Raw genomic sequence first — 25,061 nt, forward strand, 5'->3', positions numbered from 1 at the left:
ATGTGTTCTGTGTGCTTATGGACTGTGTGCATGTTTTCAGCATAAAGGTTGTGACGCCTATTGCATCACGGACTAAATCAGTAAGTGAGCATCTGTAGATGTGTAGAGTCAGAGGTTCAAGAACATGACTCCGTTGGAGGCGAACATTCACTGTTGCCCCTTAAACTACCCCCACCAGGAGGCAGATCTTGGTGATGGGCTTTTCCAACTCGTTGGTCTGTGTCTTGACACGGACCCGTCGAACGCACCCTTTGGAGTCTGCCATGGTGTCGGTGATGCGCCCAATGGGCCACGCACCTCTGGGTGCGGACTCTTCCACCACGAGCACGATGTCACCAACTGTGAAGTTTCTGTGAACTTTGTTCCACTTCTGCCGCTCTTGCAGTTGAGGGAGGTACTCGGTCGTCCACCTCTTCCAGAAGAGGTCGGCGATGTATTGCACTTGCCTCCAGCGTCTCCGAGCGTACAGGTCATCCTTCTTGAATAAACCTGGTGGCAAGATGGGTTTACCTTTCAGCTGAAGAAGGTGGTTTGGAGTCAAGGCCTCGATGTCATTGGGATCGCCAGAGGAGGTGGTGATTGGACGGTCGTTCAGTATGGCCTCCGCTTCACAGAAGACTGTCTGCAGGGCTTCATCGTCTAGGGCTTGTTGGTTAGTTACAGAACGCAGCAATCTTTTTACGTCCTGCACCAAGCGTTCCCATACGCCACCATGGTGGGCTCCATATGGGGGGTTAAATGTCCATTTAATTCCATCCTGCATCAAGCTTTTCTGAATTTTGCTGTGATTCAACTCTGCGATGGCTTGTTTCAACTCACGGTTTGTGCTGACGAAGTTGGTTCCATTATCCGTCCGGATTTCTTTGACTTGGCCTCTGCGGCAGATAAACCTCCTGATGGCGTTTATACAGGAATCTGTATTGAGGGAATGCGCCACCTCCAGGTGTACTGCGCGACAGGTTAGGCAAGTAAAAAGTGCTCCATATCTTTTAACTAGGCTTCTGCCTTTCTTAACTTCTATTGGCCCAAAATAATCTAGGCCCACATGTGTGAATGGTGGGGCATCAGCTGTGACTCTGTCAACAGGCAGGTCAGACATTTTCTGCTCACCTGGTCTTTGGCGCTGCTTTAGGCATATCACACACTCACTGATGATCTTTCTGGCTGCTGCATTTGCATGAGGAATCCAGTACTGTCGTCGTAGGGTTGAGAGCATATGATTTCTTCCCCTGTGACCAACTTTATTGTGTACATGTTGAAGAATGAGCTTTGAGACGTGACTTTCTTTTGGTAGTATTGCAGGGTGTTTTGTTTCCACAGGTAGAGCGGACCTGCTCAGCCTACCACCAACTCTCAATACATCATCAATAGCAATGGGGTCAAGTTTGTACAGTTGACTGGATTTCTTTACACCACCTGATTTCAGTGCAGCCAATTCGCTGGAGTAATGTTTCTTTTGCACAAAGCGCACTATTGCCTCCTCTGCTAAGAGCAGGTCATCGACTGTGAGTGGTAAGTAGTTTGTTTTCTTTACCTGTTTGACAGGAGTTTGATCTCCACATTGTGCATTTTCTTTTATCTTTAGCCTTAGCTTTTCTTTCAGTTTCATAATCCATGCCACGGCTCTCTTGAGCCTTGTCCAACTAGAGAAGTGCAGCAGCAGTTTAGTGGTGGGACATACTTCTTCCGCCTGTGCAGCGAAGGAAAGGACCTCCTCTCTCACTTCTGGGTCAGCGTCCGGATGCAGGGATGCTTTGTCCACGCTTGCTGGCCACTCACGCTCGGTTTTTCCGAGAAAGTCAGGACCAGTGATCCAGTTTGAGGACTTCAGGAAGGCTCCAACTTTCATGCCTCGCGAAGCTGCGTCTGCAGGATTCATCTTAGAGCCAACATGTCTCCACTGACCGACATTAGACAGTGAACTTATGATGGAAACTCTATTGGCTACATAGGTCTTAAAGCGAGTGGTGGTGTTTGCAATGTATTTTAGGACGGTCATGCTGTTGGACCAAAAGACTGACTCACTGAGGTTGAGCTCCAACTGTTTTGACAGCATCTTGTCCAGGCGCACAGCAACGACTGCTGCGGCCAGTTCCAGGCGAGGTATGGTGACGTGATTGAGTGGAGCCACCCTTGCTTTGCCTATAACAAAAGCAACACACACTTCCTTCTCGCTGTTAGTTAGCCGTAAGTATGATACGGCACCGAATCCAACTTCGCTGGCATCACAAAAGTGATGCAGCTGTGCCATTTCTACATTTCCATATTCACTAGGTGTGAAGCATCTTCTGACACTGAATGAGTGTAACAGAATCAAATCATCCACCCACCTTTGCCATGTTTGTGCCATCTCTGGTGGTATTGCCTCATCCCACGCCAGCTTCAACTTGCACAGCTGCTGCAGAATCTGCTTTGCGGGGAGTATCACCGGGCTTAAGAACCCTAGTGGGTCGTAAATGGAGCTCACACTTGACAGTATTTCCATAAACTGTTTGTCCTCCACAGACAATTCAGCGTGTTCGTCACAGTGCTGTTCGACAAAATCTTGATTATACTGCTTAATCAACATTTCTTCCAATTTTCCTAATGAGATGCGATTCACCTGTACGGAAGCTGTATCGCTGTCGTCGCTATCTTCTTGTCCAAGTGGGCCGTTGATGACCCATCCAAGACGAGTCTGGACAGCGTAGGGTCCATTACCTTCACTGTTGACTATTTTCCATGGTTCCAGTGCTTTAGGTGCGTTTGCACCAATCAGCAGTCCAATACTTGCATTGATGGGCGTCAGTTCCACTTCTTGTAAGTAAGGCCATTTTTTAAGGTCTTCTTCTTTGGGTATGTTGTCTTTCGTGACAGGGATTGACTTTTGAGTGTACACATCTGGCAGTCTCAAGAATTTGTTGTCATTTAAGGCAGCTACTTCCAAGCCAGAGATCTTATGACTACTCACATACTTCTCCTGCCCCATCGTCTTCAGCAGTATGTCCATTTTTTGTCCAGGTGCGTTCAGCTGAGTCATTAATGACTCGGTACAGAATGTGGCTGAGCTGCCTGGGTCCAAGAAAGCGTATGTTTCGATTACTTTTGTGCTTTTGTTTAGTCTGACTTTGACAGGTAGAACAGACAGCGAGCATTCTTTAGAACCGACCCCAGTATCACCTTCAGAGTCCAAGGACACAAGTGCGTTGGAGACCGTTTGTGTTTCATGGTCGGCTGGGGTGTTCTGAGGTTTTGGTTCGATGTGCAGAACTGTTGGATGATTCATACTGCAGGTGCGGCATGTCAGCCTTTCTTGACAGTTCCTGCTTAAGTGACCTTGTACTAAGCATCCAAAGCACACGCCTTTGCTCTGTAAAAACGTAATTTTGTCTTTGTTTGGTTTCTTTTTGAATGTTGTGCACTTGTCAAGTATGTGGCCGTCATTGCAAAACAAGCACTGAATTTTGCCTGCATTTCCAGCGTTGGGCGTGTCACTCTGGTGTGGCACCTGAGCAACAGAGGTGGCGAAGCTGCTGCCTTTGGCTTTTCCAATTGACTTGGGGGTTGGTGGTGTTGTGGCTTTTGCTCTTGTATTTTGAATTTCACAGAAGACGGGGTCCATTGCAGCTCTCACTTGCCTTTCCAGGAAGTCCAGTAGGTCTTTGAATTTCACTCTCCGTTTTTGCTCCTCTCTGATGCTGCACACTTTCATCCTCCAGGACTCACGCATCCTGAACGGCAGCTTGGAGACGAACACCTTCATGTGTGAGGAGTTTTCCATTTCGTCCAAATATCCGGCGTCCTCCGTTGTGTTATAACTGGTTCTTAGGAAAAATGTGTATGATCTTAATGCTACACCTACGCCGTCATCTGCTTTCAGGGCTGGCCAATCCAATGCCTTGTTCAGAAATGCAGCTGTAACTTTCACTTTGCTTCCGAAGTTCCACTCCAACTGCTTTTTAGCCTCTCCGAATGCAGTTTGTGGGCTCATATGCATGCAGCTCTGCACCAGCTTTCTGGGCTGCCCAGATGTGAATTGCTCTAAATAATAAAGCTTAACCTGCATATCATCTGTCTTGCTCTCAATGCCTTGTTCAAATGCTTTGATAAAGGATCTGAATTGCAGGGGATCACCATCAAAAACTGGTACTTGTATGGGTGGTAAAAGTGACTGTCTCTGCTGCTTAATCAGCATTGCAGTAATCTCATTTTGTTTGCGCATTGCTTCAGCTAAATCGGGTTGGTCATTATTACTGTCTGCACTTTGCTGTAGATGACGTGTTTTTGCTTTGCTTTTTGCATATATGGGGGGGGGCGACTGACGTAGTAGGTCCAACGGTAGACAACGGAACGGGAGCCGGTGACATTTTTGTCTGTTTCATAGCTCTTTGGGGCGATATGAATTGTGTGGGTGTAGAGGCTCCAGAGGACGCTAGACTTTTCGATTTTTGTGTTTCTTCTTGTTCTTTAAACACCTGTGACTTCGCCTTTGCGATGGCCAAATTAGTTTTAACGGACAGCGTTTCTCTTTTGGCTTTCATTACTGCGTTTAATTGGGCTTCTTCAAGTTCAAGCGCGTGTTTTCCTTGTAACGCGTCAGCCTGCTTTAGCAGGGTTACGCGCTCCAGCTCGGCCTGAATTGCCATCTCTGAAAGGGTTTTACTTTTTCTACTGGCAGAGGATGAACTAGAGGACTTGCTCGCAGCTGCTTTGCTACTGGGGCGTGCGGGTTTTGCGGTCTGTGAGACGCTATCGTGGGGCTCTACGTCATAGCTTTTACGAGATGCAGCGTGAGACACATTTTCCACGGCGCTTACATTATTAGCGGCATCCTGCGAGGCGTCTTGTTTTAGCCACGTTTCTATGTCATCAATAAATTCTCTGCAGCTTATCAATTTGGGTTCATACCAGTCGGTGTGGTCAGATTCTCTCTCGTCCTCGTTCAATAAGCTTTGCACAGCCACTTGTACGTCCATAAACTCCTCCAGGAAACGATTGTAAACTTTCATGTGTTCTTCAATGACGGTGGTATTCTCTCCATTATCGATCAAAGTGTGAATTTCATTCCGCTTTCGTGTGAGAGCGCCGAGTTTTCCACTTCGCTTCTTAATTAAACTTAAAACTTCCCTTTCCTTTCCCAAATCTTCCTGCTCCTGCTGCATAATGTTCCAACTAGGTTTGTTTCCGCAAAAATCCAAAGAATGTTTTCAAACTAAAGAGTCTTTGCTTTGTCTTCTTTTAAGTCTTTAAACTGCAGCTCAAGCGGGTCCACCCCGACGTTGCGGGTTGCTTCAGAGTCAGCTGTTAGTCAGTCAGCTGTTACTCACGTCTTCTCGTTTCGGCTTCCAAATTCCAGTAATCCAACAGAAACGTTCCAACAGATAATCCAATTCAATTCGATATCTTCCAAGTTCGATGTCCAAACGAAAGAAAGATTTTACTTAATGTAACGGCCTTTTTTCCATTTTCCAATGTTCCAAACTAAAGGCCGTGGGTGACGTGGATTCGGCTTCAAGTTTACGCACAAACACAAGTTTCCAAAATAGAGTTCTGTTTATTCCAATGGTCTTCTTTGCATGAAGTTCTAACAAATGTTTTCTATTTCCATAATCCAAAATGCTTGTATTAGGTGTGTGGTAAAATCTTTTTATCTTGCCCAAAACATGCCACGCCGCCCGACATTACTTTCCAACTATGCTAGAGCGGTGGGCGTGACCTAAAATCACCTGCGCCTGTGCCTAGGTAGGCGTATACAAATCACGGGTCGAAGTGAGCTTAACAAAAAACAGAAACGGCCATTACAACTATACTATGGTGTATTCCCTTTTTGCTTGTTAAAGCACAATGAAATGGTTAATTCATTTAGAAATGGATAATTCTAAATAATATTTAGGTATTTTTGTCAACTGCACGGATTATTGAATCGATATCGAAGCAATTGGATCAATATCAAATCGAATCAAATCAATATCGAATCGAATCAAGACCTAAAGCATTGAATTGAACTGAAGTGTGAGTTACCTGGCAACACCCTGCCCCAGGATGTGGGTGTGTGGGTGCGTGCACGGTGCTGCAGGGTATGTGCACGGTGCTGCAGAGGGCGCACCCCAGTGGGGCCGGGCTCGGCGGCTCCGCGGCTCCGCGGCCGCAGTGAGTCACGGCTCTGACGAGACGACAGGATCAGGAAGCAGAGGTGGATTCTGGGTACTAAAATATTTATGGCAGCGAGGAGAAGTATGGCTTCCTGTTGTCATCTCGGCCCGCTCAATACGGCAACGAAAAGCAAGGAGATGATTGACAGGGGAACGGGGGGCTGGGGGGGGCTGGGGGCGGGGCTGGGGGCGGTGGTGGGGGCGGGGGTGGGGGCGAGCGGATTCTCAGTCTGAATCCGTCCGCCTCGTATTTACTGCCGCATTAAAAATTGGAGCTATGGAATTCGTGATGTGTTCTTTTCTTGAATCACAAATCCAATTTTAATGATCACATTTGAATCGCCCCTAGAGATAGAGCTCTGTGCTGCGCTGCGGCCTCGGAAATAAAGAACCCAGGACAGCCATACAGACCTCAACCCGAGGCCCAGACACCTCACCCCGAGGCCCAGAGACCTCACCCCGAGGCCCAGAGACCTCACCCCGAGAGGTCACTCTGGGCCTCGGGGTGAGGTCACTCTGGGCCTCGGGGTGAGGTCTCTGGGCCTCGGGTGAGGTCACTCTGGGCCTCGGGGTGAGGTCTCTGGGCCTCGGGGTGAGGTCTCTGGGCCTCGGGGTGAGGTCTCTGGACCTCGGGGTGAGGTCACTCTGGTCCTCGGGGTGAGGTCTCTGGGGTGAGGTCACTCTGGGTCTCGGGGTGAGGTCACTCTGGGCCTTGGGGTGAGGTATCTGGGCCTCGGGGTGAGGTCTCTGGGCCTTGGGGTGAGGTCTCTGGGCCTCGGGTGAGGTCTCTGGGCCTCGGGGTGAGGTCTCTGGGCCTCGGGGTGAGGTCACTCTGGGTGGGCCTCAGAGTGACCTCACTCTTTGCCCACCATAGTGACGGCGTTCCCCGACCAGCCATGGACCAACAGAGAGCCCTCTTCTGGGGTCACCTGTGAGGCCGGTCTGGCCCCCCCCCTGGTCCTTGGGTTTCCTCCACACCTGCTCTCCGCTGTCATCAACACACCTCCATCTACTCATCCCCTGCTGTCTGTCAGACCTCACGCTGGACCCCTGAACTGAGTCCATGATTCGCCCCCCTGCTCCAAAGTTCAGTGTCCATTCCTTAGAGCCCCCTACTACAGGGGCCCCCTCCACTTCCTCTGCCCCTGGTTCTGTTCACCTCCGCTCCCTTCCCCTCCCCCTGCCTCCCCTCCCCTCCACTCCCCCTGCCTCCCCTCCCCTCCCCCTGCCTCGCCTCCCCTCCCCTCCACTCCCCCTGCCTCCCCTCCCCTCCCCTCCCCTCCCCCTGCCTCCCCTCCCCTCCCCTCCCCTCCCCTCCCCCTGCCTTGCCTCCCCTCCCCTCCCCTCCACTCCCCCTGCCTCCCCTCCCCTCCCCCTGCCTCCCCTCCCCTCCCCTCCCCTCCCCCTGCCTCCCCTCCCCTCCCCCTCCCCTCCCCCGGCCTCCCTTCCCCTAAGGAAGAACGTTTTCATCGGTTCATTACAGGGTACATCATGTTGAAATTGCTATCTATATTCCAATAAGTATCCAATATTCCCCTTATCGATCTGTTATGTGAAGTAACTTTGTGATTTTGGTGTTCACTAGGGCCATTATCGTTGCTCCTAAGACCCCCATGAACACATCACACCAATGTAAGGACTTCGGAATACTCCCTTTGTGCATTGAAACGGGATGCTTGGGGTGATGTGTTTAGCTTTGTTTTTGGTTAAGGATTATCGTATCTTCTCACCGACTGTCTGTTTGTCTGCCTGTCCGTCTGTCTGTCTGTCTGTCTGTCTGTCAATCCAACCCACATAATGGAGTAGTTTACTACAGTAATACTCTGGTTGGACTGAAGGATAGGTACAAACCATTGCAAATCATAACACGATAGATCATGAACCAAGTCTCAGTGCACATTGACACTTAGCATCCTGAACCAAATGACTCTAAGAAGAACTGATGCAACGTGTTGTGTTCCCGGAGCGATCTGCTGTCAGCCCACTGACGGCTCGCATTAGGAAGCACATCAACTGGTGGTATTCCAATATGGAGAGGAGGGGAATGAGTGGAGGAGGAGGAGGGGAGAGGAGGAGGAGGGAGGGGAGGAGGAGGGAGGAGAGAGGAGGGGAGGAGAGAGGAGGAGGAGGGGGAGGAGAGAGGGGAGGGGAGGAGGGAGGAGGGAGGATGGGAGGAGGAGGAGGAGAGAGGAGGGGAGGAGAGAGGAGGAGGAGGGGGGGAGAGGAGAGGAGGAGGAGGGAGGGGAGGAGGAGGGAGGAGAGAGGAGGGGAGGAGAGAGGAGGAGGAGGGGAGGAGAGGAGGAAGGAGGGGAGGAGGAGGGAGGAGAGAGGAGGGGAGGAGAGAGGAGGAGGAGGGGAGGAGAGAGGAGGAGGAGGAGGAGGAGGGGAGAGGAGGAGGAGGGAGGGGAGGGGAGGAGGAGGGAGGGGAGGAGGAGGGAGGAGAGAGGAGGGGAGGAGAGAGGAGGAGGAGGGGGAGGAGAAGAGGAGGAGGAGGGGAGGAGAGAGGAGGAGGAGGAGGAGGAGGAGGAGGGGAGAGGAGGAGGAGGAGGGGAGGGGAGGAGGAGGGAGGGGAGGAGGAGGGAGGAGAGAGGAGGGGAGGAGAGAGGAGGAGGAGGAGGGGGAGGAGGAGGAGGGAGGGGAGGAGGAGGGAGGAGAGAGGAGGGGAGGAGAGAGGAGGAGGAGGGGGAGGAGAAGAGGGGAGGGGAGGAGGGAGGAGAGGGGATGGGAGGAGGAGGAGGAGAGAGGAGGGGAGGAGAGAGGAGGAGGAGGAGGAGGAGGAGAGAGGAGGGGAGGAGAGAGGAGGAGGAGGAGGAGGAGGAGGGGAGAGGAGGAGGAGGAGGGAGGAGAGAGGAGGGGAGGAGGAGGAGGAGAGAGGAGGGGAGGAGAGAGGAGGAGGAGGGAGGGGAGGAGGAGGGAGGAGAGAGGAGGGGAGGAGAGAGGAGGAGGAGGGAGGAGAGAGGAGGGGAGGAGAGAGGAGGAGGAGGGAGGGGAGGAGGAGGGAGGAGAGAGGAGGGGAGGAGGAGGAGGAGAGGGGAGGGGAGGAGGGAGGAGAGGGGAGGAGGAGGAGGGAGAGGAGAGAGGGGAGGGGAGGAGAGAGGAGGAGGAGGAGGGGAGGAGAAGAGGGGAGGGGAGGGGAGGAGGGGGAGGAGAGGAGGGGAGGAGAGAGGAGGAGGAGGGGGAGGAGAAGAGGGGAGGAGGGAGGAGAGGGGATGGGAGGAGGGGGAGGAGAGGAGGGGGAGGAGAGGAGAGGGGATGGGAAGAGGGAGGAGAGGGGGAGGAGGAGGAGAGGAGGGGAGGGGAGGAGGGAGGAGAGGGGATGGGAGGAGGAGGAGAGGAGGGGAGGGGAGGAGGGAGGAGAGGGGAGGAGGAGGGGGAGGAGAAGAGGGGAGGCGAGGAGGGAGGAGAGGGGATGGGAGGAGGGGGAGGAGAGAGGGGAGGGGAGGAGAGAGGAGGAGGAGGAGGGGGAGGAGAAGAGGGGAGGGGAGGGGAGGAGGGGGAAGAGAGGAGGGGAGGAGAGAGGAGGAGGAGGGGGAGGAGAAGAGGGGAGGCGAGGAGGGAGGAGAGGGGATGGGAGGAGGGGGAGGAGAGGAGGGGAGGAGGCGAGGAGGGAGGAGAGAGGATGGGAGGAGGGGGAGGAGAGGATGGGAGGAGGGGGAGGAGAGGAGGGGAGGAGGCGAGGAGGGGGAGGAGAGGAGGGGAGGAGGCGAGGAGGGAGGAGAGGTGATGGGAGGAGGGGGAGGAGAGGAGGGGGAGGAGAGAGGAGCGGGGAGGGGAGGAGAGGGGATGGGAGGAGGGGGAGGAGAGGAGGGGAGGAGGCGAGGAGGGAGGAGAGGTGATGGGAGGAGGGTGGTGTTAGTGATGGGGTGGAACAGGACAGCCACATCTCAACCACAGTGACGTAAATGTCACAGACCACACACTGTGCTGTATACACAACCAAGTGCACACACACGCACGCACAGACACACACGCTTACACATGCAAACAAATGCAAGCAAGCACACACGCACACACACACACACACACATGCACACACATACACACTCGACTCTACTTGCAACTATTCCAAGATCTCCTCTGGGCATCATCATTAATGCCCATCAATGTGTGTCTGTTTCTGTGTGTGTCTCTCTGATTGTGTGTGTGTGTGTGTGTTTGTGTGTGTGTGTGTGTGTGTGTGTGTGTGTGTGCGTCTGCGTGTGTGTGTGCGTGTGTGTATGTGTGTGTGTTATGCATGCCACATATCCAAGCGTAAACACACAGAGTATGATTTCTAGAAAGCCATTCCTTTAAAGAGAGGAGAAAGGCAGGCCTCTGAAGCTCTGGTGTAATGCGCTCTGAGCCACTTTACAATCATCACACACAACAACAACAACAACTACAACTGTGTGCGTCTCGGTGGATCGTCACAGTTAAGAAACAGCTTTTTCTCCCCACCAGGACGCTCGTTGTGAAAGCAACAAAGATATCCGCCAATTAACATGAACCATTCATCATCTGCATAATCATGTTTAATTCAAACTCGTACACAACGATTCAACACTGAGAGACACATCCTTAGAGGACACAAACACATGCACACGCACTCACACACACAAACGCACACACGCACACACACACACACATACACACACACACACACACACACACACACACACACACACACACACACACACACACACACACACACACACACACACACACACACACACACACACACCATTGGGTGAGCAGTGTAAAGGAGTTGCCTATGTTTTTATGTAATATCTGTATCGATATTATAGTGCTTCATCATGGAAAGGTGTGTACGAAAAGGCTCACCGGCTCGCCCCATTGGCCAGTCTCACTCCGACCCTCCTATTGGCCGGTCTCACCGGCTCACCCTATTGGCCGGTCTCACTCCGACCCTATTGGCCAGTCTCACTCCAACCCTATTGGCCGGTCTCACTCCTGGGCTTTCAGCTCTCTGCAGGAATGAGGGTCTAAAGACAGGAGTAAACATCGATGTGCATCCAGGAAGACGATTGCCTGATGTCTGTAGACTGGAGCCCTCCCCACTGTCTGTAGACTGGAGCCCTCCCCACTGTCTGTAGACTGGAGCCCTCCCCACTGTCTGTAGACTGGAGCCCTCCCCACTGTCTGTAGACTGGAGCCCTCCCCACTGTCTGTAGACTGGAGCCCTCCCCACTGTCTGTAGACTGGAGCCCTCCCCACTGTCTGTAGACTGGAGCCCTCCCCACTGTCTGTAGACTGGAGCCCTCCCCACTGTCTGTAGACTGGAGCCCTCCCCACTGTCTGTAGACTGGAGCCCTCCCCACTGTCTGTAGACTGGAGCCCTCCCCACTGTCTGTAGACTGGAGCCCTCCCCACTGTCTGTAGACTGGAGCCCTCCCCACTGTCTGTAGACTGGAGCCCTCCCCACTGTCTGTAGACTGGAGCCCTCCCCACTGTCTGTAGACTGGAGCCCTCCCCACTGTCTGTAGACTGGAGCCCTCCCCACTGTCTGTAGACTGGAGCCCTCCCCACTGTCTGTAGACTGGAGCCCTCCCCACTGTCTGTAGACTGGAGCCCTCCCCACTGGGCTACAGTGACCTCATGTAGACTGGAGCCCTCCCCACTGGGCTACAGGGAGGGCTGCACCCCTCACCTATCATTTAGATATTGTAATAATCATGAATGGATGGATGAATGTGACCATACAGTGTTGTAGGGATCAGTGATATTAATTTTTCTTCTTTTCCAGGGTTAAACAGTGCGCTCCCCAGGCCTGACCCCAGACGCCTTGGCTTTAAGCCCCCATCAGCCCTCAGCCCAGCGCCCACACCGGGATTATGGAGGTCGGACATTACACGGAAACCATCAATGAACGGAAGAAACCAGACGCGCATTGAAGAGCTCCTTTAGAGGAGGAGGAGCCAGGAGGAGACTGAGGAGGAGACCGAGGGGGAGACTGAGGAGGAGCAGGCAGAGATGAGCGCGACCGACACTGAGCAGAGAGACGCATAAAGAAGAGACATATCTGGAGCAGCAGAGAGAGAGAGAGAGAGAGAGAGAGAGAGAGAGAGAGAGAGAGAGAGAGAGAGAGAGAGAGAGAGAGAGAGAGAGAGAGAGAGAGAGAGAGAGAGAGAGAGACAGAGAGACAGAGAGACAGACAGAGAGAGAGAGAGAGCTTGCCTCTGGCTCCAGGAGGAGGGAGGGGATCAAAGGGTTTGTGCTCTGCATCTCAATGGACCGCGAGCCACCAATACTGATGAGCTAACGTGTGACGCCCATTCACACGCTCATCTCTGAGGGTGAACCAGTGAGATGGGAGCTGATCAATGGAGAGCATCTCCAGCCCGGGCTGCCGCGCTACGAGGCTGTTCACGCCCGTCCCGCTCCTCATCTGCATGCTGATTGGCCGTATGGTTATTTACCGCGATACCAGGCTTTGATAGGACAACTCAGATCCAGCCTGCATACAGAAACAGCTATTAGTATGTATTTCAGCTACACGTGACAACGTACACAGACAATTATTTAGCTTCTTGGAAGAATACTTGTATTCTTCCAAGAAGTTGTGTGTAAAATGTTTCTAAACTATAAGACTGTTACTGTAGCTCCCTGACTGTGAATACAACAACCCCTTCCTTATCCATATCCATAAATAGTTGTGTGGCCTGGTCTCATTTGCATCTCAAGACTATAGTTTGTTAATATTCATTATCATATTAAAATGGTTATTACTGCATTTAATTTGTACTCAAACCTATTTTTAAACACTTTGATGTTTTTTTTCCAGACATATCTAGAGTACTTCTGACCACCACACACAAGCACATACACACACACACACACACACACACACACACACACACACACACACACACACACACACACACACACACACACACACACACACACACACACACACACACACACACACACACACACACACACACACAAAGCGTGTGCTGTCTTGTAACATGTTCTCCACACTGTGAACTGGAGCCAGACATGAGGAGTTGTAAACACACTCAGTGGACTCAGTAACATTGCGTGGTACATGAACATTGATTCTGGGCCGTTTCTTCTGCAGTCAGGATTAGGCCTCATGTCTCTCACTATTTATATACCACGCTAGAGTAGAAACAAGTTAAATATGAGTTTTCACACCCGGTGATAGGAAAGCAGAGAATAGGTAGGGGGGTTTATCTTCTTATGGGAAATCAATAAGGAATGATGATAAAAACTCCTAATCATCAAAATCAGCAGGTAACTCAAGAGTCATCAAATCAATACTCAATGTTCTCGTGCTGAAGTCCTCGGCTGGGCGTTTTAGGAGAAGTGATTTACAACCAAATAAACACGACTGAGCACAGATACATTAGAAGGACCGCACCATCCACAGCCTAAACTATGCTCCATTGTCACCCAGCTCATTGGAGAGGCTCAAAGGTCCCTGAAGGTCCAACAGCACAGGAGGAGGTGGGGAGAGGAAACGTACATGGGGAGAGTGCTCAGTGACAGTTTGGATTTCTTTTGAATATAATTTGGCAATAATATCAACATGGACTACTGTTTGACTCATAATGTGTCCATGATTCCTCATCAGGAGCTGAATAAAGGCAGTCATTAGTTGAACCTGCGCATGGCAGATGGCTCTACTACAGTAAAACATTAATGACCTCTGCTGAGATGACTTCCCCTCTGACACGGCTGCCTATTAATTGTCTCCAATTACCCTTTGCAGCGAGGCATCTGTTGCCAATACCCCCTCTCATACTCCCCTCATACCTCCTCTAGTATCCCCCTCATATCTCCTCTAGTAACCCCTCTCAAACCCCCTCTAGTATCTCCTCTCACACCCCTCATACCCCCTCTACTATCTCCTCTCATACCCCCTCTAGGATCTCCTCTCATACCCCCTCTCATACCCCTCTAAAACCCCCTCTAGTATCTCCTCTCATACCTCCTCTAGTATCCCCTCTCATAACCCCTCTGGTCCCCTCTCATACCCTCTCTAGTATCTCCTCTGGTCCCCCCTCTAGTATCCCCTCTAGTATCCCCTCTGTCCCCCCCTCTCATACCCCCTCTAGTATTCCCTCTGTTCCCCCTCTGTTCCCTCCTATCATACCCCCTCAAGTATCTCCTCTCATACCCCCTCTGTTACCCCCTCTCATACCCCCTCTAGCATCCCCTCTGTCCCCCCCTCTCATACCCTCTCTAGTATCCCCTCTGTTCCCCCCTCTCCTACCCCCTCTAGTATCCCCTCTCATACCTCCTCTTGTATCCCCTCTGTTCCCCCCTCTCATACCCCCTCTAGTATCCCCTCTCATACCTCCTCTAGTATCCCCTCTGTTCCCCCCTCTCATACCCCCTCTAGTATCCCCTCTCATACCTCCTCTAGTATCCCCTCTGTTCCCCCCTCTCATACCCCCTCTAGTATCCCCTCTGTTCCCCCAAGGCATAGACCAGCCTAGTAAAGGTTGACTGCAACATTCACAATTTATTGCACAGTAGGGCTCGTACAGTCCAGAGTTGTCATCACAGGTCTCAAACAAATGAACAAATAAACCAGAAGATGTTAAAGACCGGAATAAAAGGAGTGCAGGAAACATCTGGTCCTAACCAACCAATAAAGGAGCAGTATTTAGCTCATGATTAAACAATAACTTACAGATGAATGAGGGCAATATGTGGAAGGAAAAAAAGTTGATGACACTAATAATTTGTAAACTAGCTCATTTTTTGTCTTCTTTTAATTAAAAGTGTGCTGTATTTTTAACCATGGGGAATCATCCATTCTTCCCCTGGTGCATTCAAAGACGTTTGAAGTTTAGTGCAAATTTGAACAAACATTAATTCAGAAAAAAAGAAAAGAAACCAAAACAATGATCTAGCAAACTGATAAGGCAACATTTATAAATATATCAAAAATAGTCATTGAAGAAAGTATCTTGTTACAAAAAAGCCACAAAGGTTTTGTCCTGCACCAATGAGAGGGACATGTTCTTCAGCTCGTCCGCAGACCTCACAGCCTTGTAGCCCAGCTGCAGGAGGGCCTTCTCGCAGACCGCCTGCGTGTACTCCACCATGTCGTAAGACAGCTTCAGCCGCCAGCTCTCCGCGTTGGCCGCCGAGTCTCTGACCGTGCCGAACTTGTGTTTGGCCGAGGGCTCGCTGCTGCCCCTGGTGTTGGCGTGGATCCATTCCTCCACGTTTTTATCCATGGCCAGACCCAGGAAGTCGTACATCTCCTTTGTCTTCTGCAGCGGGTTTCTGGCCAGGTCCTCGTAGCGGAGCAGCATGTACTTCCCCTTCAGCCAGTGGGGGTGAGCCAGGCCGGTGGTGACCGAGTTCAGGAAGTCCTCGCAGACCACGGTGAGCTGTGAGAGGTCCAGGTTGTACGGCCGTCGCCCCGTGGCCCTCCAGATGCGCCACAGCCGGTAGGTGTCCCTGAAGGTCTCGATGCGGGAGGACAGGATCCCGCGGGGGTCCCTGACCAGCTGGACCACCTTCACGTTGAGCCGGGGGTCGTCCACCAGCGCCCGCAGGTCCCCCACCTCCGGCACCCGCACCGTCTTGATGGCCACGTGCCGCTTGTCCCGGCAGGCCTCAGTGGCCAGCGACATGTTCAGCGCAGCGCACTTCTTCACGCAGTCGCCCTCCTCCACGTTGGCGTCCTCGGGCCCGAAGGCGTCGCAGGCGGGCTGCTGGCACAGCGCCCGGCTGGCCCCGCGCCGGAACAGCTTGTCGGTGCTGTGGTTGGTGGGCGGCGGCTTGATGTAGCTCTCCAGGAAGTACAGGTCGCAGCCGTACAGGCTGCGCAGGAGGTCCCGGCTGGCCCCCAGCATCACGCGGCGGTCGGCGGCGTTGCGGCTGTGCGAGAGCCGGGGGATCAGGGTGGTCTGCACGTGGTACAGCGGCTCGAACAGATAGAAGACGTCCTGGTGCTGGTTTAGCAGCTGGCCCACGAAGGAGGAGCCGCTACGAGTCGTGGCCAGCACCAGGATGTGCGTCTTACGGCTGGCGTTGACCGTGAAGTAGTTGTAGTCCTCGCAGCCAGCGCCGCCGCCCCGCTCAAAGGGGGGGTCGGTCTCCTGGCCGCCCAGACCACAGTTCTGGGGGCTGGGCAGCGGGCACAGCTGGAAAGGCTTTGAGGTCAGCGTCCGGATGGCGGTGTACTGGATGGCGATGGAGGCCAACGCCAGCACAATCACTGCCTTCCAGGAGCATTGCATGGCGAGCACACCTCATCTAGAGGCAGCGGGCCGGGCCGGGTCCTGCCTGGGGACAGAAACACACCGGGACACACTGTCACATGAGCCCTCACCGGGACACACTGTCACATGAGACCTCACCGGGACACACTGTCACATGAGACCTCACCGGGACACACTGTCACATGAGACCTCACCGGGACACACTGTCACATGAGACCTCACCGGGACACACTGTCACATGAGACCTCACCGGGACACACTGTCACATGAGACCTCACCGGGACACACTGTCACATGAGACCTCACCGGGACACACTGTCACATGAGCCCTCAAACACACCGGGACACACTGTCACATGAGTCCTCAAACACACCGGGACACACTGTTACATGAGGACACACTGTCCAATGAGGACACACTGTCCCATGAGGACACACTGTCCCATGAGGACCTCAGTGGGACCCACTGTCACATGAAGAAATCAGTCATCATATAGACCGGGACATGAGGGACACGGGACACTTCACATGAGGTCCTCCTGTTGAAGTTGTCCCCATACTGCTCGTATATTTGCCGTGTGGACAAAAGATATGTTTCAAACATTACCTCAATCTGAATGAATTTATACTGGCAATAATTGTTTGAACTAAAGTATGTAACATGTAGGAACTGATTCATTGAAATAAGCTATCAATATTTCAGTAATGAATACTTAGTCAGAAAGAATACAATGTCTTCCAAATAAGCAAATTAAAGTGAAGTTAATTTGATGAAGTTAAACAAATAAAATTGATGCCCATTTTGCCCAACACTAGTAATTATTATTCTTTACTGAATCTTTTATATTTTCTTCTAACCGCTATATTTATTTTCTTCTAACCGCTGGTTATGATTAATTTGGTGTATAATACAGTTACACAGCATTTTTTTACACACATATTATATCTATACATTTAAAATCTGCTTACTCTCCAGAAATGAATGAAGGAGCTTAATCTCAATGTTAGCTGGATATGAAACAACATCAGTTATGTCGAGGTAAGAAGTCCAGCCGTTAGCACAATGCAGGCAGAGCACAACACCGACCGGAGGTCTGGTGGCTCTCTTGGAATCTGAAGTTATGCGACCACAGCTGTTGGTCTCCATGCCAGCAGCAGAAGTTATTAGATCTTCAACACAGGCCGTCACCCTAACCCTAAAACTGCGATCACAATATGCAACCAGGAAGAGTGGAGCTGCTGACTGACGGACGGAGACATCGGTGTCGTAGCTTTACGGTCAATGACAATTCAAGGGGAAATATTGTTCTCAACAACACGTTTAAGGAGCTGTGTCCTTCTGGTACAGGCTGTCTGATTTTCAGTTTGATGTTAAAAGTACCCATCACGATTCATTGAAATGCAATGCAATGATTCAAAACCTATTTAAATGCTGGGAATAATTCATTAACCTGGGTATAATCTAAATCCTAACCCAAGGGGCATGCGCTTTAGGAAACAGTTCAAATAGACCACTGTGCCAAGAAAAAACACAAAAACACAACATCAACCTCAACACATCGTTGAGGTCTAAACCCAGCGGATCGTCGATGGTTCCTGAATGCGGCTTCTGTTACCGTCTATATTTGGAAGAAAATATGACTATTATTTATTGAACAAAAAACAAAGGCTGGGATCTTTAGTAGCGTCGACAGCTTCTCGTTAATCACGCAAAAAGGAGACCCCAACATCCCATCTCCTCGGGAGCTCACTGCTGCAGCAGGGATGCGTTCGGCTGCGATGCAGACATCCGGAGGGATGCTGCGATGGACAGACACACCGGGCATCACATCCCGGAGACGACACACCGGGCATCACATCCCGGAGACGACACACCGGGCATCACATCCCGGAGACGACTCACCAGGCAACCGACAGACGCACCGAGCATCAGACCGACACGTCGAGTATCACATCCCGGATCCAGTAGATGGACCTAACGAAGGCCCTGTCTAATCACGGGGACAACCACATTGTCTGCTATAGACAGATATATAGAGATAGATATAGAGAGATAGATATAGAGATAGATCCTTACCTCTGTGGCTGCTGCAGGGCTCCCATCAGGGTTGAGCTCCATGTCTCAAGGCTCCCGTGGTCTTCAGACGAGTGATATCACGCGTCTTTGCCTGGGCGAGATACGTGCCCAATGACGGAGCCATGCAATCCAAAGAGACCGGTCGGTAGAGGGTTCGAGTCCTGCTCGGTTCAGAGAAGCGATGGGGCGGATGAGGAGGTGTTGGCTACAGCAGAGCCGGCGGGAGGACGGGAGAAGCGCGTTCAGCCCGGGATCCTGAAAAATGATGCGCAGAAGCGGAGAGAGAGAGGGTGTCTGGACCACCCCCAGACCCTCCTACTCTCCACCTGCTCTCTCTCTCTCTCTCTCTCTCTCTCTCTCTCTCTCTCTCTCTCTCTCTCTCTCTCTCTCTCTCTCTCTCTCTCTCTCTCTCTCTCTCTCTCTCTCTCTCTCTCGCTCTCCTTCTCTGTCATGCAAACACGCACACATGTATTTTTTATTTTCCCTTTTCCTCGCCATCCCAATAGCTCCCTTCTATGTCATGGCTGACTCTCTCTCTCTCTCTCTCTCTCTCTCTCTCTCTCTCTCTCTCTCTCTCTCTCTCTCTCTCTCTCTCTCTCTCTCTCTCCCACACACACACGCGCATGCACGCACGCACACACACACACACACACACACACACACACACACACACACACACACACACACACACACACACACACACACACACACACACACACACACACACACACACACACACAGAAGGAAACGTTTCTGCAAACCACGGATAACGATAGATAGGCCTAAGTAATAATTGACGTTGCGTTGTTGATGCTATTTTGGTGTTTAGAGGGAATTGCCTTTGGAGGAAGATGTTTGTATTTATATTGATTGAAAAACTATACATTGCAAACAAAACACAAATATTTATATTTCAAACAAAAGTTAATTAGCCTACTTAATTTTTTTTAGAGTAAAATAAATGCATTTGAAAACAAAAGCACCATGTTACATACATTGGCCCGGCAGTCTAATCGTTTGTCTTGGTGCCCTTTTTTGCGTTTCGGCCGTAATGGAAACATTTGTGTATTTTTGTATAGAGAAAACGTTTAAATCACAAACAAAATGTGTTGCAATAAAAAAAAAAACATTAAAAAACGACATACATTAAAAAAAACATAATATTTCAAACAACCGTTTTTTAGAAAGCGTACATTTTGGATGCATTCCTCTCGTTATTTCGGTTCTGTAAGGCCTCGGTTCTCAAAGTGGGGTCCCCGGACCCCCGGGGGTCCGCGGCGCGTTGCCAGGGGGTCCGTGAAGAGCTTGTTGTTGCAACATAAACATACCGGTATTTACGGAAAAAAACTTTGGGCGTTACGTTAAACCAATGAACACTCGGCTTTTACATTACGTCAAACTCCCTCAGGCTTTACCTTCACATCTCGCACCTAAATAACTAAATAAAAGCCAATTAAACAGGCGCATTGTGTTCAGCCTTCCCCCTGCTTTAATTTTCGGCCAATAGTAACTCTGTTAACATTGCGTCAACCTGTCAACGCATGCTTGAGCGCGGCAATTTGATTTGCAGCGCAGCACGCCCGTGCCCGGCTGCCCGCGCTGCAGGCGCGTTCACGTATTTTGCGGCGCGTCAAATGCTGCTCGAGTTGAAATATTTCAACTTTTCGGCAGCAAACGCGTGATGACGGCCAAGCAGCGTTCAATAGCGTTGCCAAAGCTGTGTTTTGCGTCCCCTTCAAAGCTTCATCCATATATGCATGGCATGCCGAGCAGGCGATTTGTTACGATGGACCATTGGTAACAGTAGGTAACGTGTTTACGTGGGTGAATAATTTAACTGTTTTGCACCACTTTACTATCTCTCATGTAAACCAATCCTTCCAGACATTTGGAAATAAACATGTCCTCTGCCGTTGTCCCATGTCCATTGTGACAACATTGGGCAATGTTGCCGTGTCATGTTTTTGCTGGTTTTGTTCGGGTTGGGTATTGTGTGTGTGTGTGTGTGTGTGTGTGTGTGTGTGTGTGTGTGTGTGTGTGTGTGTGTGTGTGTGTGTGTGTGTGGGCGAAATTTTTATACACACATTTATAAAAAAGTAAAATCTATTTACATATTGTAAAGTTATGCCAAAATACAATAAAATGCTTATTTAACACTATTGTGGTATTAGCACTGAATGATTGAAGCATAAAAGAGTTCAAAAGCATCTAACAGAAAAAATAGACATGAGCCTATATGATTACATTTGTGTTGCGGTTATGAGGGGGTCCTTGAAATAATTTCTGCCCTATGGGGGGGTCCCCGGCCCCATATAGTTTGAGAACCCCTGCTGTAAGGGTTTGATCTCAAAGACATTTTCTCTCCATTTACAAAATTAAAATATTTGGTCCCGAAGTAAAACATTGTGGTGGCAGATTCATTTCTTTCAATTGAGATCATCACTAGGGTATTGCGTTACTTTAATGTGTATGCAAAACATGCCAATTTATAACAAGAACATGAGGCAAAACGAAAAAAAGCTCGACCAAATCTCATTGGTCGAACAATCGCTTCTTAATTCAATATTAAGAATAATAGGAGGGACAAATGCAGGACAAATGCAAACAGTATTACATGTTAGAATGTGATGCTAATAAAATAATTTATTGATTAGAAAGAATATTTAAGGCTCTGAAGTTTCTGTTTGAATGATCGTATGGTTTTATAGACAAAGAGACTTCCAAAACAAGAGCTTTGAATTGCCACACACACACACACACACACACACACACACACACACACACACACACACACACACACACACACACACACACACACACACACACACATGATGCGACCGGTCCCATTGTGATCTTATTTTAATTTGAAAGGAGCGTCGATTGTAGAATCAAAAACAACACCTCTTCTTATTTTAACCCTAACCCTAGAATTGAGTTAGTTGTGTAAAACGCTGTCCAGTGCTTTTCCCTGAATAAAGTTTTGGTGCTGAACCATCTCTGTGGTGTGCAGAGGTCGTGCAGCAGTAAGACCTGTTGGTTGGACGACCTGATGCTGCAGAGACAGGGAACACGACACCGCAAACCTAAGAATAGAACACATGCACACTGGCTTGAAATGTCAAATTAATTTAATAACGCAACATCCTCACCCCTTTTCTTCCATCATACTTAATAAGTTGATCTTCAATAATATATTCTTCACGTCTATTTAAAAGCTACATATGCGGTTAAACATTGAAGCCATGAATATTCTTTGCATGTTTATGTGCAACCAGTGGTGGTTCTAGACAAATTTTACTCGGGGGGCCAAGGAGGGGCCAGTGTACAACCAGGCTCAAATAAAAGGGCAAAAAATGATATTTAAAGATTATAAACTTTGTTTTACTTTAAAAATCCTCAATATTTTATTTTTACAAGAGTTTATTGCTTCACCAGTCTGTATTTTTCTGTCAAACTATCTTAAATTGATGGAGCTTATGCCCTAAATCATCAAAATCATATAAACATTTGTTTTGTACAAGCGCGCAAGAGAGGTAGGGCAATAAAAAATGAAAAATAAAAATACAGTACAGGGTACAAATACAGTGTGTCAAAAAAAACTCCAGGGTACAGCGAAGTGCAAAACAATGCGCTATTTCCTATTTATCTTATCAGTTTCAGTGTGGAGAAACTGTGTTCTTCCCTTTTAGAAGAATCCCTGTTCTACTGTTCTTTCCTCATTTCATGATAGCTGCTAGAAAAAGAAAGAAAAACGTAGGGGCATGCAGTACATCCATCCCTCCCTACTTAACACAGCAGATAGCCTACTACTCTTTACTATATAGAAAGGGTTAGCGGGATGGAGAGAGAGAGGGATGGAGAGAGAGAGAGTTTGATAGAGGGATAGAGGGATGGAGAGAGAGGGATGGAGAGAGAGAGTGTGATAGAGGGATCGAGGGATGGAGAGAGAGAGTGTGATAGAGAAGGAATGTGATAGAGAGAGAGAGAGAGAGAGAGAGAGAGAGAGAGAGAGAGAGAGAGAGGGAGAGGGAGAGGGAGAGGGAATGATAGAGAGTATGTGTGTGTGATAGAGAGAGAGTTACTTTGATAGAGAGAGAGAGATTGATAGAGAGAGTGCGATAGAGAGAGAGTTTGTGTGTGTGATAGAGAGTCTGTGTGATAGAGAGAGTTTCTGTCAAGCTATCTTAGTGATGGAGCTTATGCCCTAAATCATCAAAATCATATACAAATGTGTTTTGTACAAGCGTGCAAGAGAGGTAGGGCAATAAAAAATGAAAAATAAAAAATACTGTAGTATTGTGTCAATGTGAAAAAACAAACCAGGGTAAAACGAAGTGCAAAACAATGTGCCACTTCCTATTTATCTTATCAGTTTCAGTGTGGAGAAACTGTGTTTTTCCCTTCAGAAAAAGTACCTGTTCTACTGTTCTTTCCTCATATCATGATAGCTGCGAGAAAAAGAAAGAAAAAAAAAAGGGGGACATGCATTACATTTCGTTGCATAACCAACCCTCCCTACTTAACACGGGCAGATAGCCTACTACTCTTTACGCAAATGTGTTTGTTATCCCAATGTAACAGCCAAAACTGATGAAAATACGTGGTTAACATCACGACATTGATTAGCCTAGACCTAGCAAGGATACTGACATTTGGATACTCTCTTCGATGAGTTTACTTAGATATGATTAAGTGTCTATATATATCGAGACCACACATTTACAAACTTAATTTCATTAACAGTGTGAGGAACTACAGTAACACGGTTATTTGCAAGAACAATGAGTCACTTGCAGAATGAAATGGTTTTGCTCACCTTGGACTCTTGCAACTGGAGGAACCGTGGCTCTTTCTCCCAGAGCAGAGCTGAGCTCTCACTGACCCAGCAGCAGCACCTCGGTGTTGGGGTGCACTGCTCTAAGTTACCCCTGTAGAACGTTGCGTCGCATTAGTTCCGTAAAATCTGTAAAATCCTCGTTGTTTTATTTGTTCAGCACGGGGGGCCACAGGGGGGGCCAGGGACATGTCTACAGGGGCTCGGGCCCCCGTAGGCCCCGTGTAGAACCGCCATTGTGTGCAACGTTTCATGCCCTACCTCCCAGGCCCATAGCAGTGCCTCTATTGTGTCCATTTTGTTGAACATATAACGCCCGTCTTTATGTGCATGTTTGTCGTCTCATTTCTTTAAACCCCGGGAGCCAAACCTGAAGGACGCTTAATGTGTTTTCAGTTTTTTTATGCACCAAACAAAGAGAACAATAAAGCTTGATAATGTCAAGTTGTACAAATTATTCCTGCTTCATTATAATTCATGAATTATGTAAATCAGTCATTTGGTTTTTATGATGGTTTGGTGGGTGCCTGGTGGTGATACCATACTTGTCTTTATACATTTAGTTTGTCAAATTTGAGGTTTATTGCTGTGGAATCGTATTGCTTATTGCTCTAACAGACTGATGGACTGTGTGTGGCTGCTGGCCGCAGGCCGGCTGCTGGACTCACTCTCAGTAGAACCACGTGTTCTCTGTCAGCCAAATCCTCGGGTGAAATTGAAAATGGTTCCAGAACACATAAAAAACCCTGTAATAATAGTACAAAAAATACAAATTGACAAAAAGCTCTTTGTGTTGGCGAGCACACAAAGAATGCTTCCTGTGTCAGAGATGGCAAGGTAAAACCATTTTCAACTCTCAGAGGGAGAATACACAATGGCAACGCATGACATCACTGATAACGCATCCGCTGAGTATGAAAAATAATGCTTGTGGAAGAGTGTGGATGCTAGTTCCCCGTTCCTTCATTGGTCGTCTCGCCACTCGCCGCGCGCCGCTCGCCGCTCGCCGCTCGCCGCTCGCCGCTCGCTGCTCTCCACACGTGAGGAAGGCTTCCTGCCAGGGACAGATGGGTTCGTCAGCGCCGTGTCGAACACACTGCTTCACATTAAAAGACTTGACGATCAGAGCTCTCTCCAGTGTCCACACAGCAGGAGGTTCAGTCCCTCTTCATCCTCGTGTTCATCACACTTGGCCGCCGTCTCCCTCGCAGCTCCCCGAAGTCCTCCACGGTTATTGTCTTCACTCGGACACGAGCGCCTCCACGGACTGGCTCAGCACAGCCTGTGGCACTCCCCGGAGAGCAGACAGATAGACAGACAGAGCTCTGGAGCCATAGCCCGAGTCCCCGGACAGCAGACAGATAGACAGACAGAGTTCTGGAGCCATAGCCCGAGTCCCCGGACAGCAGACAGATAGACAGACAGAGTTCTGGAGCCATAGCCCGAGTCCCCGGACAGCAGACAGATGGACAGACAGAGCTCTGGAGCCATAGCCCGAGTCCCCGGAGAGCAGACAGATAGACAGACAGAGTTCTGGAGCCATAGCAGCGCCTCCCCAGAGCCATCCTGTCGATGAGGCCAGCTTGTGACACCCTGTCAGGGGGAGACACCGGCACAGGCATCTGTTCTGAAGCGATAGCCTCCCTCTGCCTCAGCCAGCAGGCAGCACACTGAACACTGTGGACTGAACACTGTGGGCTGGAGACTGTGGACTGAACACTGTGGACTGAACACTGTGGCCTGGAGACTGTGGCCTGGAGACTGTGGCCTGGAGACTGTGGCCTGGAGACTGTGGACTGAACACTGTGGACTGA

General features: G+C 49.8%; 2 protein-coding genes across 3 annotated transcripts in view; both read right to left on the bottom strand.

Moving 5' to 3' along the window:
* LOC115559071 (uncharacterized) overlaps positions 1-5,777 on the bottom strand; it is a 6,321-nt gene extending 544 nt beyond the window's left edge. The window contains exons 1-2 of one of the 2 annotated variants that reach the window (XM_030377729.1): positions 820-5,777; positions 1-489 (exon numbers count right to left, since the gene is read on the bottom strand). The exon at positions 1-489 is cut by the window's left edge and continues 544 nt beyond it. In XM_030377729.1, coding sequence (XP_030233589.1) covers positions 4,230-5,141 — 912 coding nt within the window. In that variant the 5' untranslated portion in view covers positions 5,142-5,777 and the 3' untranslated portion in view covers positions 1-489; positions 820-4,229. The remainder of the gene's footprint in view (positions 490-819) is intronic. The other variant, XM_030377728.1, reaches the window with a different exon arrangement.
* An 8,816-nt stretch (positions 5,778-14,593) lies between these two features.
* On the bottom strand, positions 14,594-18,750 carry chst1 (carbohydrate (keratan sulfate Gal-6) sulfotransferase 1). Its single transcript, XM_030378111.1, has 2 exons — positions 18,414-18,750; positions 14,594-16,400 (listed from the first exon to the last, which is right to left on the bottom strand). The coding sequence occupies exon 2, from the start codon at positions 16,352-16,354 to the stop codon at positions 15,074-15,076; it is 1,281 nt and encodes a 426-aa protein (XP_030233971.1). The 5' UTR covers positions 16,355-16,400; positions 18,414-18,750; the 3' UTR covers positions 14,594-15,073.
* Between the last annotated feature and the right edge of the window lie 6,311 nt (positions 18,751-25,061).

This window comes from Gadus morhua, chromosome 14 (genome assembly GCF_902167405.1).
Source record: "Gadus morhua chromosome 14, gadMor3.0, whole genome shotgun sequence".
Lineage (NCBI taxonomy): Eukaryota > Metazoa > Chordata > Actinopteri > Gadiformes > Gadidae > Gadus > Gadus morhua.

Coding starts and splice junctions, on each gene's coding strand:
- chst1 (XM_030378111.1), bottom strand. CDS start 16,354: ATGCAATGCTCCTGGAAGGCAGTGATTGTGCTGGCGTTGGCCTCCATC.